General features: G+C 43.7%; 1 protein-coding gene across 11 annotated transcripts in view; it reads right to left on the reverse strand.

The window, feature by feature from the left end:
- PAM (peptidylglycine alpha-amidating monooxygenase) overlaps positions 1 to 18940 on the reverse strand; it is a 272458-nt gene that overhangs the window by 83049 nt on the left and 170469 nt on the right. For all 11 annotated transcript variants that reach the window (XM_059724977.1, XM_059724982.1, XM_059724979.1 and 8 more), the window contains 2 exons: positions 17819 to 17904; positions 15290 to 15373 (listed from right to left, as the gene is read on the reverse strand). In XM_059724977.1, coding sequence (XP_059580960.1) covers positions 15290 to 15373; positions 17819 to 17904 — 170 coding nt within the window. The remainder of the gene's footprint in view (positions 1 to 15289; positions 15374 to 17818; positions 17905 to 18940) is intronic.

Here is an 18940-nt window from a genome sequence, read left to right on the forward strand (position 1 = left end):
AGGCAGTGACGGTGCATCAGAGGCCTTTGAGGCAGCTGAAGGCACATTAAACCACGGTGCGGGTCTAGCCCAGGCACCAGTTAAAGTGGACCTGACAGGTGTCCAGATGACCAGTCTAGGGCCCCATGAAGCAGGGCAGAAGCAGGTAGGCAGGGTCCTCAATGAGGAGGGACGGGACCACCATAGCACCCAGCACCCCCACTGTGAAGTGGCCACTCTGCACCAGGGCTGACAGGATGGGAATGCACAACATGTGGGCATCCTGTGCATGCAGGCCCCATGATGGCCTGGAGTACCATGAAGTGAAAGCCCCTCCAGCTATAGTAGGGCTGGCTGCCATCAGACAGGCAAGTGTCAGAGATACGGGTCCCATCCAGAGCCCTGATGCACTCGGGGAAACCCAGGGCACAGAACCCAGCCACCATCACCACAGGGTTGCGCATATGGAACATGGTGTGCCCCAGCACATCCTGGAGAGCACCCCACGCCTCCAGGATAGCTTCCCTGGCAGCAGCCTTGCCCATGCCAAAGAGATGGCCTACATAGCAGAGGTTGGCATGTGTGGCCAGACTGAGCAGGGGGAGGGTCAGCCAGGTATTCATGAGGAGAGGTGGCCACATGGTGGTGTTCTGCCACTCTAGGTGTGGTCAGAGCTGCTCCAGGAGAACCCGGAAAGTGGCCTGGGTCCTCTTGTAGCAAAATCCCCAGTTTTTCTTTTTCTTTTTTAAATGCATTCCCACCCCTTCCCCAACCATTTCTGACTTTTTTTCTCTCTCTCTATTCCCTATAGATAAGTATAAGTGAGCTAAGATATAGGATAAGCTTCAGCATTTTATTTTGGTAGCAAATTGTATTTGTTTTGTTTTTCTCCTTCTTTATATTGTATAATTATTATGTTTATATTGATTTATACTGTTCTATATTATTGTTTTACTGGTACTATATGATTTAGGCCTACATATGTAAGTTAGCATAAGGCATGTCAAGTTTCCATTTTGTTTGTCAAGTCTCCATCCTGTCCCCAGGCCTGGTTGTGTAACCCATGACTCACACCTACCCCTCCTATGTAACTTGGTTCCTGAATGAATGGGGATGAATGAGGGTGCTTGAGAGACAATGGCAGTAGGTCTAAAAATAGCTCCTCTGAATGACTGAAACATCAACACCAATACCTGGACCAATGACCCAGCCCTTGGAACCACCCTCAGCATTCAAGAAACAAAAGATGAGGCAACCCACCATTGTGCCAGGCTGCACATGTTCAGTAAGATCACCTGGAGCCCTCTGGAACAGGACTGACATTGCCTGGACAGGCCCTCCCCATAGGAGATCAGAGGTAGTCTGCCCCGTAAAAGGGGTAGTGAAGACTGATTCTTTGGGATGCCCTCTCCATCTGGACCAGCACCATGCCACACCACCTGTCCACTTAGAGGCCCTGCCGGCAACCCCCCTCTGGACAACACCTACTGGACAGGAACCCTTTCCAGCTTGGATAGGTAGCTATCACCCCCTGCCCCCTCTTCAACCAAGGACTTGGACTCTGCTTCTCTTCCCTACCTGGACTCCAACCCTTCCACTGAGTCTCTTTCTCCTGCTGCCACTGTGTGTGTGTGGTTGGGGGGGGGATGGAGGAGGGGGGAAACCAATAAGTTCATGGGACTGCATAGTGTATTGTCTGTTTAATAAACCTGTTATTTTGAAAGCCCAAGTTGGGTTTTGTCTGTTTCCTGACTGTTTCCTCCTTGCTACCACTTATCTGCCCCCCCCCCAGTCTCTAAGCTGTCAGCCTGTTTCCAGCCCCAAGCTCCCAGGTTTCTGCCTCTCTCTCTCTTTCCTGGCCGTCTCCTCCTTGCCACCACTTATCTGCCCTCCCCCCCAAGTATCTCAGCTGTTTGCCTCAGTTTCCAACCCCAATCTACCTTAAGTAACCCCAAGCCTCAGTTCCTCAGCCAGCTTCTCTGTAGTCCACCAGTTCTAATCCCAGTTCTGGCAACTTTTACTCCCTATACTTTAACTCTCTCTCACCTTAACCTTCCCCCAAGTATCCCAGGTACCCCAAGCACATACATACCTACCATGCCATCCAAGTTAGGAACTTACCTATGTGTAGATGGGTTGTATGTGTGTGAACTGGTGAGTGTGTGTGTGTGTGTATGTATGTCATTGTGTGTCTGATATATGAATTAGTGATCTGCATATGTATACTGAATCTCCGGGTATGGACAATTGATTTTTGTCTAACTTTTGGGGTATATAGCGTATGTGCTTGAATTGGTGATAGGTATGCATGTGCCTAGGCTAGTTTGGATGTGTATGTGCCTGAGTTGGTAGTGTGAGTGTGTGTGTGTGTGTGTGTGTGTGTCCAACTGATTTGTGTGTTTGTATATGTGCAATTGTGTCACACCCTCCTGTCTAACAGTGCAATATTGAGATCCTGAGAGTTGGTCTGACCCCACAGGGCAACATTCTGAAACACCTACAGCCACTTCTGGTTGCCCCAGGTGTGCTGGACAATGTGCAGCCACCAGTCCTGGCTAACCCAGCAGGCCCAGAGGCGGCAAGGCTAGTGGCCCAGGACAGCAAGGGCAGCCCCAGTGGTGGCATCCAGCAGCATGTTATCAGCATCTCTGTCCAGATCTGGCCAGCCAGATGGGGTCCAGGTAGCAGCTGAGCGGTGGCAGCCCTGGAATGACATGTTGTGGCCAGACAGGCAGTCACTGCATGTTGGGGAGGCAGGAGGGCCCAGATGGCTGTGAGCCAGCGGTGATCAGCACAGAGGGCCAGCAGGGCCACCACGTAGTCAACAGAAGCTCAGGGTGCTGGTTGTCACTGTCAGGGGCAAAGCCTGGAGCAGCCACAGCATGGGGAGGCAGAGGTGGTGAAGAGAAAGCTGCTGCATGATGCCTCTGTGCTGTGCATGCTGCTCCTGCCCAGGAAGGTGTCTAGTCAGGGAGCAGAGAGTGGGGCTGGCTTTTCAAGAGGGATATTGGCTGTTGGCAGCTGCAGTGGGAGCCTGGAGCTCCCCCTAGTGGTGGCAGGGACCCATTGCAGGGCCACAGGAAGTGGCAGCAGTTTGGTGCTAAGAGCAGCAGTTCTGCTGCCACGTCCCTGAATATGTCGATGCCTGCCTGGGAGCATTTACTCACAAGTAGTTTTCTTGCAAGTAAACTGATTTTGGAGCAAATGCATGTGTAGATGCTCTTACTGAAAGGCAAATGCAACAGTCAGGTTATTAAATGCATATATCTACAGTCCAAAGGTAAAGTTGTTTGGGTACCTTAATTTTATTTTTTATACTTTAATATGTTTCATGGTCTTTTATGTTGAACTTCAATACTGAGTTGGCTGGGTTTTTCTATAATAACCTTGTGATTTTTTTTCACCCGTGTATTAACCTTCCAAACTTAATTCCATTTTACCAGATTTTTTTTTGTTTGGGAACATAAACAGTTAAAAAAAAATTAAAATTGGTAATCCTTTTCTAACATGGGGCTTGGTTTGGGGTTTGTTTTTTTTTTGGGTGGGGGGAGGGTATATACATCTCTTAATTTATAGAGATTCCTTGCTTTTTCCAGCTGGGCTTTAATTTTTAAGAGCTATGGCACAGGTACAGCATTCAATAAATATGTACCTACATATGAATGCAATCTAGTTTGCACTATATTTGAAAGGAAAAACCATAATCAGCTTATTAATCAGGTTCATGAAATTAAGAAATCTTAAAAAATTAAAAAATTATAGCATATGTACTTTCATATACTTTGGGGGAATAAAATGGTGAAAACAAATAGCTACCACATACTAATAATTACCATGTACATAGATTAGAGATGTAAAATTTTTGGAAATTTTGAAGCCATGGAAAAAAACTTTTTTTTTCCAGGTTTTGGGGGGGAAAAATTAAAATATATGCATTACTTATTTTCTTAGCACCCTTTACAGATCTAAATTCACTTTGCTACTTTAAGCACATAAAATGTATTATGTATAACTTGGTTTGCTCATAAAAGTATCATGTTTGGTATATTTATTTAATTTAAAAGCATAGTTTATTCAGACAATAATGACAAATTTATTAATTGAATTTACTTTAAAATGTTTTTAATTTTTGTTACAAACACAGCTTCAAGCTACTGAATTCTAAGGAACCTAGCATCTCTTAGTTTTTGCTAGTTTATGAGAGGCAAACACTAAAGTTGAAAACAAAAGAAACCATCAACATTATAGTAAAACAAAGAAAATTATTATGTATTCTAGACTTAGTCTCCTCCACAGTGTCAAGCAGATATAGAAAGCACTCGTTTTTAGTAAAAGAGCTGGGAAAAAAGGGAAAAAAACCCAAGACTCATCGAATACAAATTTTGCTATATGGAACTTTGTCTAATCAGTCTCATTTTCTGAGCTATGAATATCAGCAGTTTCTGATTCTTCTGATTCTTTCATTTTTATCATCTCCATGGACTTCTGAAAACTGAAATTTTGCCTGGCTCGAGACAAGCTTCTCTATTCTTTCACAAGTTAGTTTATTTCTTGATTTGGTGCGAGTATTTCCGAACATAGACCATTTTCTTTCACACGCTGCAGAAAACAGAGGAATCTGAAGCAGGCGAGAAGCAAGAGGAGTTAGAGGCTGTATCGTGCAAAGGCCTTGCCACCACGTTGCAGAAGAGATATGTTTGGCAGAGTCCCGGACTGCATTCTCAGATCAAATACCTGAAGATGTTTTGTATTCTGCAACATTTGAAAGTACCTTTCCAACATCAAGTCCTAAGTGTGTTGCTTGTTTTGTAATCCAGTCAAATGCAGTAGCAATGCTATCATCACTAACTTTTCTGCCTCTGAATCTTGGATCCAAGAGATTTGCAGCCTCATGAATTGACTGGCAACAAAATTCTTCCCGTCCGTTAATAAAGTCTTTCACTTTTCTTTCTTCTGTACTTGTAAGTTGAGATGCATTTAGATTCTCAAAAACAGTTGACTTTATCTGGGCCATCTGGTAAGGAATCTTTGACAAAAGTGCACTGTCTGATTCAGCTGCAGTGAGTGCTGAAGAAATTGAGTTCTGCAGCTGGACCTAAAAGACATCCTCATCAAGTACAGTGTTCCTTATACTTCTGGGGACTTTAAAATCCTCAATTATTACTGTTTCTTGAAGAGTTTGTCTTTTAGTAAACTTTCAAATGAGATTACCACTCCACCCCATCTAGTTTTACTACAGAGTTTGAGTGTCACTGTTTTATTCTTTGCACTTTTCTTCCTGCTTCTTCTTAAAGATTGCAGCTACAATATGAGTGGCTTTTGCATGTTTTATAACTTCTTTTGCTCTTCGATAGATCTTTTGCAGAGTGTCCAACTTCATAATGTCATTAAGAAGCAAGTTTAACCCATGAGATGCACATCCTATGGCAGTAATACGTGGATATTTATCCATTATGATCTTCCATCCTGCTTTCAAGTTACTTGCATTGTCAGTCAGCAAAGCAAATACTTTACCACTCCCAATCTTCTGTAGGACATTACATATTTTACTACTGATATACTCTGCAGTATGCCTCTTCTCTCCTGTTTCAATGCTTCTGTAAAAACTGGTTGAGGTGTTGTTATCACAAAGTTTATGTCTCCTTCTCCCCACACATTTGTCCATCCATCTGTAAGTAATGCAAGACACAATGCTTTGTTGATTTTTCCTTGCACAGATTGCATTACACATTCATATTCTGGCTTTAAAAGAGGCTTGCTTAAAGAATATCTGTGGGGCAAATGGTATGACGGTCTTAGTAATTTAAAAGCTTCCTTCCAGTATGCATTTTCAGATATTGACAAGGGTGTTCCAGAAGAATATAGAGCTCTTGCAAGAGCTTGGTCAATTTTTTTCCTGATCTTCACGTATCATCTTGTCTACAAATGAAGCTATTGAGAGTCTTTTGTATACAGTTGGTTGCAATATTTGGTTACTTGAGGATGTTGATTGGGCAACCCTTTGTGATGCTGATGTTATAGAAGCAGCAGCAGAAGGACTTCTGGATCGAGAACGTTGGAAAGAGCTACTTGCACTTACATCATCATGATCAACCTCCTCCTCACTCACACCCATGAAGGATTTTTTTTATGTCTGCAGGGCACTTCTTACATACAAGAATGTGTTTGGTCATTCTAGTAGCATTTGGAATTGCATATTTCATTTGACAGTATTTGCAAATCGCATTTTTTTCCTCAGAATAACTTGCAGTGTGGAAATGCTTCCATATGTTAGAAGTTGGTATCACCATTTTGCTGAGGGAGAAAAAAGAAAAATGTAATTTAGTGGCTAGCTTGCATATATAAACACTAAGCTAAAGCATGTACAAATTTAGTAATGGATGCAGGAGAGGCCTCCTCAGAGTTAACTGTGAACAACTTCCCTACCCTGCAAGCCTTACCTCACTGCTAAGTTTGGGTGATTTGTCACAAAACATCAGATTAGTAGGAATTCAATTATGAATTACATAGGTTATGAAAATATACTAATACAGCTAAAATATAGTTTAATATACTGAATTCAGAGAAATTTAAACTCTTACCTTTCAATAAAGAAGTACACTTTCTTTCAGCTCCTTCATGCTGCTTCTGTACTTCTGTGGATCACAGGGCCAGGAAGAGGCAGGTTCCTTCCAACTCCAAAACCTTTAGACTTGCTCTGTCTCCTTTCCTGAGGCTTTTGAGCAAGCAGGACAATAAGCTCCTTGTTTCTAATCTCTACAGGAATGAATGGATGTTGCTACCAGTGTCCACTCCCAGTCCTTTGAGGCCTAGTCAGGAGGACAGGAGCAGATCCAACAACCTCTATATCAAAAGTCAACAATAGAGGAAGTCCATAAGCAAAGAAGGCACTGAATCCTTCTTCCTCCTCTTGTGTAAATGGTAGTGCCCCTGGGGGCAGAAATGCATCCTGATCTTGCAGTTGAGAGTTGTATTCGGCGTACAGAAACTGTAATCTTATACTGTAGATAGGAAGACTTTTACGGAAGACTATTACAGTTATTAGAAAACATTTTGGGGGAGTAAAGGATAGCAATATATGAACACCTTGTCTTAAACATTTTATTAATCGTTCTAAAAGAAAATATTTCATAAGAGGGTTTTTTTAATTTAAAAAAAAATTCAATTTTTCCAATTTTTCAGAAAAAAAAAAAGAAGTCCTTGGAAAAACAACAGAAAAAAGTGTTTTTCCCTGAATTTTTCTGGTTTTTTCCAGGCTTCACATCTCTAGCATAGATGGGTACCACTTTCACAGCCAAATATTCGATATTCGCATATCCTGATTCTGAATCCCCAATGTGTTCCTGCTGCATTCAGTATAGAAAAAATTACAAGGGTATGTGAGTACATTGCATTATTTCTCCTTCATTCTGAACTGAGACAATTGAATGCGCTTTGTTAAAAGGTGCAACAGTTACATTCTTAAAATTTGAAAATCCTCTTTTATCTATGAACGTCTCGGCGCATACAATATAAGTTTCTTTTGGATCCTGGTCTGAAACATTACACTATTTCTAAAGTTATTCAATGGCTCAGTATTACACCTGCTTATAGAAAGCAATCAAAGTTTAGAGAGAATTATATCAGATTATATTTTACCCTACTCCAACTGGAGTTTTCACAAGCAAGATAAATTAGAAAGTTTCTCTGCTTACAGAAGAAAATTGGATTATTTTACATGATAGAAATAAATGATTAGAACACAAGGTAAGCGAGGCATTGAAGTAAAACCAGGTGGGATATTGCTACAGGAATTGTAATACTTTTCTTCTGCTTTAACATCATAAACGTACATGGCAATTATTTCAATTATTAATAAAAAGGACAGATGTTCATGTTAAGAAGTGAAAGGCTGATAATCTGCCACTTACTATTTCTATTACCTCTTTCTTCAGTCACTGTGGACTATGCTGCCAGCCTGATTCCGCTTGTTACTCTGCTATCCTCTTTAACTCTGACCTGTCTAGGGCCTCATGACTAGGCTGTCTAAGGCCCCCTCTAAATGTTACAGGTATTGAGCAATTAACTGGTTAATTATACAATTACCTTGAGACCCCCCCCAAGTCCCCTACTAGCTTCCCACCTCCACTATTTTACGTCTTCACTGTCAAAGACTCTTTTCTCATTCACTATCAAGATGCCATAGATTGTAGAGTCCGAAGGGACGACAATGGATCATTGTGTCTGACCCCCTGCCCCTGGCAGGAAAGAGGACTGAGGTGAGATGACTCCAGCCAGGTGACTATCTAGCCTCTTCTTGAAGACCTCCAAGCTAGGTGATAGCACTACCTCTCTTAGAAGCCCATTCCAGATCCTGGCCACCCTTACTGTGAAAAATTTCTTCCTAATATCTAACCAAAATCCACTCTCAACTAGTTTACACCCGTTATTCCTAGTCACTCCCTGGGGCACCTTAGTAAACAGTGCTTCCCCTATTCCCCGTTGACCTCCCCTAATAAATGTATAGGCAGCCACAAGATCTCCCCGCAGTCGTCTCTTGTGAAGGCTGAAGAGATTCAGCTCTCTCAGCCTCCCCCCGTAGGGTCTATCACGAAGGCCACTAACCATGTGAGTGGCCCTCCTCTGGACCCTCTCGAGATTCCCCGTGTCCCTCTTGGAGTGCGGCGCCCAAAACTGGACACAGTACTCCAACTGCGGCCTGACCAGTGTCGCATAGAGGGGGAGCATCACCTCCTTTGTTCTATTAGTCATGCACCTGCTAATGCACGACAAGGTGCGATTGGCCTTGTTGATGGCCTTGTTACACTGCTGGCTCATGTTCATCTTGGAGTCAATTATGACTCCCAGATCCCTCTCTGCCTCCGAGCTGCTAAGAAGGACACTCCCCAACCTATAGGTGTGCTGGGTGTTCCTCCTTCCCAGGTGGAGTACCTTAAATTTATCTTTATTAAATTGCATCCTATTTATCTCTGCCCATTGATCCAACCTGTCCAGGTCAGCCTGAATCTGCTCCCTGCCCTCTGGTGTACTAACTTTGTCCCATAACTTGGTATCATTAGCGAACTTGGAGAGGGTGCTCTCCACACCCTCGTTCAAATCGCTGATAAAGATACTGAATAATATTGGTCCGAGAACCGAACCCTGCGGGACCCCACTGCCCACCTCCCTCCAAGCTGAGAAGGGACCATCCACCACCACTCTCTTGGTGCGGTCCCTAAGCCAGTTGGCCACCCACCTGACCGTATAGGCATCCACTCCACAGTCTGCTAGCTTCCCAATGAGGATAGGGTACAAAACTGTGTCGAAGGCCTTCCTAAAGTCCAGGAAGATGACATCAGCCTCGGCTCCTGCATCCAGGCAGTGTGTGACCTGGTCATAGTAGGCTACAAGGTTTGTCAGGCAGGATCTACCTGTGACAAACCCGTGCTGGTTTCCCCTCAGCGTCGTTTCCCCTGTTGGGCCTGCACAAATGTGCTCTTTGATTTTTTTCTCTAGCATTTTCCCAGGAATAAAGGAAAGACTGACTGGTCTAAAGTTACCCGGCTCATCCCTTCTCCCTTTCTTGAAAATGGGCGCCACATTGGCCCTTCTCCAGTCCTCAGGGACCTGGCCGGAGCACCATGAGTGTTTGACCAGCTGTGCCAGCAGCTCAGCTATGACACTGGCCAATTCTTTCAGCAGCCATGGATGGAGGTCATCCGGGCCTTCTGACTTGTACCCATCCAGCTCCTCCAGGAGCTCCTTAACTATTTCAGAACTAATCACTATTCTTATACTTAGATTGCAAAACTCTTAGAGGCAAGGGCTGTCTTTTTTTTTTTTTTTTTGTCTTGGATAATAGAGTCCTGGTCCCTGCCTTTAACTCCCAGGCTCCAGGGTACTATAAATGATAAACAAATTATCAATTAAAACATGACTTCATTACAATTTAGGATCACTGTATTATTTATCTTGTCATAAAATTTTCTAATTGCAATGCTTTAGCTTTTATTATTTATCCTAATATGGGAATGAGTTCAACTCTAGCCAATGAAAAATCTATTTATTTCAATCAGAATTGGACTAGGGTCATGGGAGAAGATTTATCATACCATAGTCCTCAAACTTTTGAAACAGGAATAATGGATAAATGTCTGGGTGTCACTACAGTTAAAGTATATTGAGAGAACTTGTTTTCCTTGTTGTTTACAAGTTATAAATGTAACATGATAACCTCCAACTAAAAACTTACTGTCAGGATTCTTTTCACGGCTAATTTATGAATTTTGAAGATAATTCAACTTTTTAAATTAAAAATTACATAAACCTGTAAAGCTGTCTTTGGATTTTATTCTGGATATACTTTGGAAAATTTTATATCTGATGTTCTCCACAGGAAACTGATCATTTAAAATTATGTTGGTATTTTTCTTCCTATAAACTGAAAGACAGCTAAGGAAATATCACAGTAAATTAGACATGTGAAGGGAGAAGACTAAAGAAGAGAAGATTGAGCCTTAACAGATCCATCTTGGAGTAATAGCTGGGGACAAAAGTAATAAAAACACACAAACGGTCATATCCAAAGGTTATCCAGCTCAGTATCCTGTCCCTAGCAGTGGCAAATGCTTCAGAGAAAGAGTTAATGAAACAAAGTAGAAAAATTCATCCCCTAACAGACTTCCCCAGTCACCATGAGTAGGTTGCACCTCTCTCTGTATATCCTCTAATGGAGCTATCCTCCATAAATGCCTAATACTTTTTTGAACCTGGTTATACTTTAGGCCTCCATAACATTCTTTGGCAAAGAAGAGACTGAATGGATCACAAATTAAATACACTTGTGGTGGCTGTTTTATAGGCTTCAAAATGGAAATGACACAAAACTCTAAGGGCCTGTCTACATGGGAAAATAGGCCAAAACAGCTATTGTAGAATAGTTGTTCTGCACCACTACCCTCTGTGGACATACTCATTCCTCACTAATGGTACTTTTGTGTACTTTAACTTAGTGAAGACTGCTCCAAGCCACAAAAGCTCAATTGGCAGGAAATAAGGTGGTCTACTCTGGGTGCTAGCATGAAATAGCTATTAAGTGTAAATTCAGGTCTTGGCTTATTTCACAATAGCTTGCTTACATAAGCAAAACCTTACTGACTATAACAACTATCAGATTCAGACCTTAATTAAATTTTCTTGAGTAAGTTCACAAATACACACAATTAACTTCACTTGGTTGTCATCCTTCAATCTTTTTAAAACACATATGCACACTTTATTAGTAGAAATGTCATGAAACTCACGTATGTAAATTGTACTTAAGAGTGAAAAGGAACCCTCAACGTCCCCAAGCAATAACGAAGAGCAGGCTCTCTCTCCTAATTTATTTTCTTTGGAGGGTTGTAATTATAATTATAACTTATTTAGGCAACCAAAAAATCTCAAGGGTTTTTCTACTAACTTACCTGTACTCTCCAATATAGAAAGAGATTATTTCTCAGCACAGATAGCAGTGCCCACAGTTGTACTAGACCAGGGGTTTTCAAACCTTCTTTAGTCTAAGTACCCCTGGCGGCTGAACACCAAGTGGTGGGGGGGTTAAGTCGCAGTTGAATGCTGATCAGGGGAGGGGAGTTAGCTGGCAGCCAAACGCTGAGTGGGAGTGGGGGGGGTTAGCACACAGCCAAACACCAAGCAGGGATGACGCATGGGTGGACATGGAGCAGGGAGGCGGGGACAGTGCCTGGGTGGGCGGGGATGGAGCACTGTTGCCTCCCAGGAGCAGGGCAGGGGCAAGGTAGGGGAAGCTCACTGGGGTGGGGTGAAGGCAGCAGTTCCCCTCTGCGGGGCAGGGAAGCTCACCGGGCTGATGTGTGGTGGTGGCAGCCACTGTGTGCAAGCTTCCCTGCCCTGTAGAGGGGCACCATTGCCCTCGCCCTGCCCCTGCTCCTAGGAGGCTGCAGCACTCTGTCCCCACCCACCCTCAAGTACCCCCTAGGACCAGTCCAAGTACCCCCAGGGGTACACGTACCCCTGGTTGACAAACCCCTGTATTAGACAATGAAAACAGCCTACCTCCATTCCCAATTATTATTAGTCATATTACAATGCACCCTGATATAACTATATAAACTTATGTTATAAAGCAGGGGTGGGCAAAATATGGCCCACAGGTCTCATCCATCCCGCTAAGCCATTCTATCTGGCTTGTGGGGCCCCTAAAAAAATTTAGAAAATTAATATGTATTTATCTGTCCTTGGTTCCTGTCAAAGTTGACAGGAGCCAAGAGCAGTAGGACCCAGGGGAAGCCCTGGTGGGCTCCTGTAACAGCAGGGCCTGCCCAGCCCCAGCAGCCAGGAGCCCCAGAAGGGGCTTCCAGCTTGGGACCATGTGGCTCCTTGGCTGCACCGGCATGGGAAACTGGTGCCGAGCATGGGGGAAAAGCAGCCCCTCCACCACACCATGGCCCACGCACCCATGGTGCAAGCTTTGGGTGGGCAGCAGCAGAAAACACTGCCCAGTGTGGCAAGCAGGGGGGCCACAGCTGCTCCCGCTGTGGTGCAGCCCCGACGGATGAGCCTGGAGCTGGCACGGGGCCCAGGCTGGCAGCAGGGGCGGGTTACAAGCTAGTGCCGAGCGCAGGGAAAAGCAGCCCCTCCCCCACCCCATGGCCGGTGCCCCGTGCTGCAACTGCTTGCAGCCTGGTGGGGCTGCCTGTGCCTGCTCAAAACAGCCCAGGGTGGGCTGTGAGCGGCTGCAGCAGGGAGTGTGAGCCACGGGGTGGTGGACGAGTTACTTTTCCCCCACCCTAAGAACCAGCTCGTTCCCTGCCGGCGAGCATAGGGTCAGGCCTGTACCATGGGGCTGAGGGCGGCACTGGGAGTGAGCGGGTGCGGGAACCAGCAGGGGCGTGGGGCCCATACCAATGTCCCGGGGACCAGCGCTGGTGGGGCCCAGAGCAGGGCGGCAGGAGTACAGGGTCCGGGCCAGTAGGGGCTCTATGGAGCAGGGCCAGCTCCCACCTCTCCCTGCTGGTGCAGCCCAGCCTGGCTGCACAGACCCCTGCCAGCTTGTGCCTCACTCTGGGCCCTACCGGCGCTGGCCCTGGGACATTGGTCCAAAGATACTGGGACATTGGTCTCAAGATGGTGACCAGGGAGTGGGGCACCTGTCAAGAGGTGGGGCTACCCATGCAGCCCTCTATAGCTTGCCAAAACTGGTAAGTGGCCCTCCCTCCAAAATAATTGCCCGCCTCTGTTATAAAGGAATTTGCAATAAAAAGTTGTAATAATCTCATACATGTCCCCATTTAATGCAGGATTGCTTTCTATAGTATAGTTAGAAGTAGTCTATAAAGCATTAGAAACTGAAGTGAAAGATTTCTATTATCAACACTAGAAGAATTCTATTCTATAACTCAATGTAACTCATTTTAAAAGGGGACTTTTTTCCTGCTATAAAAAGCTGTTTTTTAAATCTCAAAATCCCAATTTCACCCTTTTATGCCATTCCCTGCAATTCATCTGATTTTTTCTGTTATATCCAAGACTTACAATTCCCACTTTGTCCTTCCACTTTTACCTAGGTTTATGATCTAGACTGTAATATACCATAATCAAAGCCAAGAAAATGATGACAAACTGTAGTTTTGTTTGTTTGTGGATAAGAGAGGCCCCAAAGCTAATGAAGGATCCTGTAACTGCAAATGGTGCACAAGGATATTAAATAAATTAATATATCAGAGTCTGGAAAGTATCAGAATAAGGTACTTTTACTTTAAAGAACACAATCGATTATTAGTTTCTACCCTACTTCTGATTTAATTTTCATCTTGTCCGAAAAGCAAATCAGTGAGGAATTTATAATCATGGAATTCAAATATTCATTGACACAAGTGAATAGACTAGACATGCTTGAAATTATTCAGTATTTTTTGATATCCTAAGATATAAATATGAAACCATGACTTCTATTTTTATGTTTTGTTTTTTAAAGACTGTGATAAAGTGGCGGTGGGGGGGGGAAGGGTTGTTTCCTCCTCCCCCCTGCCATGAACATGGAACTAGTGAATACACTGGGCACTGTTTCCACCCTTGGAGAGGATGGGCAGGGAGCACTGAACTCTGCAACACAACAACACTAATATACATCTAAGATATTGGTATGCGTCCATCATACTGGTATCATTTAAGTAATTTCTATCAGCTTCTGTACTTAACCCAGTGCTTTCCATGTTAATTTTAAGGCAGGAAACAAAACAACACTGAGATGTCTATAAACTGTAAGTATATATAGATGACAATATTACATATTTGGGTACACACACACTCTGAATATTTAATAAGTAAGTTTTCATTTTACATCAAATGGAAAAATAATTATCATTAATACACAGCTGAAATATGCCATGTAAGATTTTAAAATAATGCGAAGAACCCTGAATTCTGAATCATAGGCAAATGGCACTTTTTAAAGAGTCAATAGTTTAGCCTCCAAACATAACAACCAACTTACTTTTAGGATCTTAACTTATTATTACTCTTAATCATGCATACTACTACCTAACTGTTTTTAAGTTATCAAAATCAATATTTGAAGATCTCACTGTATTCATGCCTCCTATAAACTAGAGTTTCATGTTGTTTAAATTAATGCATGTCAAATGCAACCTGTGATTTGGATTACAGTTGAACTGGTGACCAAGAGAACAACCCTTTTTCTTTTCTTCCCTCCTCCCCCCACCATTCATCAAAATGTGTGAAAAACTTACTATGTGCAAAGTGGACATTTGATTCTCAAGAAACTAATTCACAAAAATACAAGTAACAGATGTTCAATTGCTTGCTGGCAATAATAAGAGAAGAAAAAAAGATAAAACCCTGTTGCATGAAGAAAAATGGGGTAGTGCTGTTTCTATTTTATTACTCTGAAAATACTTGAGACACGATTATCTATTATTCATCTCTTTGAATATAAATAGATTTAATCAGCTGTCATATAACCAAGGGTCAAAAAGATGTAAACTGTTGCAACTTATTTTTAATAAATGACTCATCAATACAAAATAATCTTGATTTACAGATAGAGCATTATCCTATTATTAACTGTTTTACACTAAAATACTATTTTTTCTTCAGATGAAAGGAGATCCAGTTAAGCTATCCTTGTCTCTGGGGTAGAATAAAATGCATGGCTATGACTGCCTTTAGGGACATAAGGTATTTTTTTAATACAACTAGTTTTTAATACAACTAGTTCTAGTTATTTCAATTACTTCTAGTCAGAAGTAATTCAAAATAATTTCAAGGCTAGGATTGCTAACATACATACCTCTGAATGCACTGATATCTCCATAATGTACTTGGAGCACGAAATATTTGCTACCTGTCTTTCCTCCAACTTTGAATCCAACACCTTAACAGAAAGAAGACGCATTAAAGCCTTATAAGTGGTAAATAAAAAGATAAAGCAGTTCATTATCATTAATACAATCAACACAGTGTAAGAATATTCCTCAACATTTTCAGTGGAGACAAAGTTTAATTTTGAGATATCTGTTAAGAAAGCTCTGGTCATGGAAGCTACAAAATAAACACATAAATAATATATAGTTTTTGAAGTGTACCCAAACATAAAAATACTGAAAAGTATCATGTGCCAAGTCACAGCTATCACTGAACAGTGACAACTACTTTCAGCAAATAATTTTCATTCCAAAAAGGACGTTTGGTAGAAGTATAAAAAGAGAGCTGCACATTTCCTCCAAAGAATAAATGCTTATTTTCATTTCCAATTTGAACAGTTAAAGATGCAAATCAGTCTGAAACAGCTTATTTCTAACATGGAGGAATTAAAAAAAAAAAAGAACACAGATTACACAAAATGACTAGTATGGTAAAGGCTCTTTCTACACCTGGCTAACAATGAAAATACTTGGAGAGAAGCAGAAAAGAAACTTACTCTTGCCTATTCAGCCAGTGTATCCTTCTAGATCAAGGGTGTCAAACATGTAGCTCACAGAACCTGGTCATCAGGCCCACGAGGCTCCTGGAAGGGCTGGGGATTCAAGGGTAGGGCCCTCCATTGAAATCTAAGATACCAGACCCCATTAGAGATGTGTGTCAGCAGGTGGGGTGGGGGAGTGACTATTGAACAGATCCTGCAGTTCCAGCCACTGCTCACCCCACTGCTGCCACTGCATCCAAATACAGCTCCTGAGGAGCCCCGAGGTCTGAATCTCACCAAGGTAGGCCAGGGTGTTTGACATCCTTGCTCTAGATTAACAATTGCCAATGGCAAAGCCTCTTTGTAAAATGGACTGATGCACCTCTATGCATACTTGGGCCTTCAAATAAGAGGAATTAAAAATACCGCAAGGAAGGAAAGGAGACTGGTAACTCAACACATCTGCAGTTAGAAGCGGTTTAGAGACAGTGACAAATGACCAGGGGAGGTTTGGCATTAAAAGTAAATATCTTGGTTTGCTGGACTGTACAGCTTTGGTGAATCATTCACCTTTTTTTTTTTTTTTTTTAAGAGCAAGTGCGCTGAAAGCTCAAGCAACATCTATACTGATTAACATGAAAAATGTTTTTCAGGAAAGCTAGTCTTGTTTTTTGTACTGATCTTGGCTACAGGAAACGCTGTTCAAGAAGGCAAAAGGGTGTCAAGGAGACTGCTATAAAAGATTCTCTTGGTCAGGGGTGTCAAACGTATTGCCCCATGGGCTGGATCCAGCCCACAGGGCCTCTATTCAGCCTAGCAGGCTACCAGGGGCTGCCAGAATTTGGGTGGTGTGGCCTGCAACTGACTGTGGGTCCCGTGGCCCCACTGGCCATGGCTATTAGCACTGAGTTTGGGTCACCGCTGCAGCTGCCTGCAAACCCTCCTTACACTCCAGACCCTGAACTCTGTTGGATCCCCATCCTCAGATCTACTGCTGTCCCCAGACCCATACTGGACATCTGACCCAGGACACCTTGCAAACAAACCCCTTGCTGTGTCCAGGCCCAGTGTCACTGGCACAGTGGCTACTCCTATGCCCTGGCCTGGATCCAGTCTGTAAGTAGCTCTATGGGTTGGATCTGATCCAGGTACCGGGGGGGGGGGGGGGGGGTTGATGCCCCTACTCAAACAGAACTTTCCCTTTATAGAGAATACAGGCATTTCCAGTACATTCCACCAATGGCAAGGAACCAAAAGTACCTGTTCTTCTGTAATTCAATACAGAACAGAATGAGCCACTGAAAAACTTGATTTTCCCACATGTTTTGATAAAGATTTCTGCACACCCTCTAAACATATAAACTTCTCTCTCATTTCTTTACTTCCTCCATTACCTAAACAAATGGTGGGTTATTCTGTAATGGAGTTACATTTACAAAGTTCCCAACTCCTTTCTCAATTTCTTTTGTTAACTACCAAGCTCTGCTTCCAGATTTTACCGTCCCAAGTTAAACTTCCCATTTGAAAAAGTATTTAGCAAAACCTCCAACTTGTGCTTCTCCTCCTAAATGAAAAGAGATTTTGCTAGCTTTTACAGTTTAGACAATGCTATAAATGCACCTGTTTTCTCAAGCATATTCTGGGAAATTAAGGTGAATAGTTGAGCAGGAATGACACAGTTGGTGGGAGCAAAAAGTGAGTTCATAAGAGCAGCTATTGGGGAAGCAATGTTGTTTTTCTGTGGGCTTTTCCCCTCATTTATTGACTGAGATAATTAAATGTCTGTCAGGTGTTACAAGAGTGATTTAATTTTTGCTGATTGCGGTAGCCAAATGAAACCATTACACTGGGAAGCTGTACTACCCCCCTTATCTCCTCTATACAAAGAATTTCATAAAATGAAAGGCTTCATACCACTGGGAAGTTTGGTGGGTGGAGCATTTCTTGCCCAGGCATACAGGATGTTAGATTTATCTGTGCAGGTTCCTTCATCGCAGTCCCTAAAATACAGAGGAAAAAAAAGGATATGATTAATAATCATCACTGTCATTGGTGTCATCTGCAACTATGTCAAGCTCCAGGTGAATTACTTACATTAAGATCCAAATTACACCAATACACTCCTAATAAAGTTTAATATAATAAAATCCTTAGTCTGTCTGTATGTAACGCTTTATGAGCACTGTGACTGGTTGTCTCACCAGCCAATCACAATGCTGACTGAAACAACCACCTAGAGTGCTCTGAGACAGATACATATGGTGGAGCACCATCATGACAGCGGGCACTGAGGGGCCACAAGGAGCAGGGGGAGGCCATAGATGCTGGCTTTGCCCCACCCTCCCCTGGCCTTGCTCCTTGGATGTGGTGGCAACACAGGGTGCTGGTGGCGCAGTGCTGGCCTTGCCCCCCTCCCCCGCTTTGGCCTTGCCGCCTCATCCAAGAGGTGGCCTTCCTCCCACACCTGGCCCTGCACCTTCAAGATGGCAGTGGCACTGGCCAGCTTCGTCCCCGGTGTCATGGCAGAGCTCCATCCCTGGCAGAGGGGGACTCAGGGGATGGACTGGCATGGCAGAGTGCTGCCATGATGGAAGGGACAGAGCAGGGGGGCGAGGCCAGTGCTGTGCCTCCACCACCTCCAAGAAGCAGGGCCAGGGGGGCAGGGGCCAGGCCACCCCTTGGATGTGGCAGCAGCATGGGGTGCTGGCAAGGTACACAGAGTGCTGGCTCCTGGCAGATGACAGCAGCGCGGGATGGTGGATAGCAGTGCTCCATCCCTGCCCTCTCCCCAGCAGAGGGCGGGGCCGGTGGGGAAGAGGGGAGTAAGGGAGGGAGAGAGGGGAATGGGACAGGGAATGGGGGGGGGTTCTGGTGGCATCACCCCCCTGCTGCCGCTGTGCACCCCACCCCTGCTGCTGCTGCCCAGGCCTGACAACAGCTGGCAGAGAGGGGGAGGTGGCGGGGAGGGAGGGAAAAGAAAGGAAGTGGGGGCAGGGAGGTGGGGATGGTGCATGTGGCCAGACGTGGGCCGGCAGC

The sequence above is a fragment of the Alligator mississippiensis genome, chromosome 3, assembly GCF_030867095.1.
Source record: "Alligator mississippiensis isolate rAllMis1 chromosome 3, rAllMis1, whole genome shotgun sequence".
Taxonomy (NCBI): domain Eukaryota; kingdom Metazoa; phylum Chordata; order Crocodylia; family Alligatoridae; genus Alligator; species Alligator mississippiensis.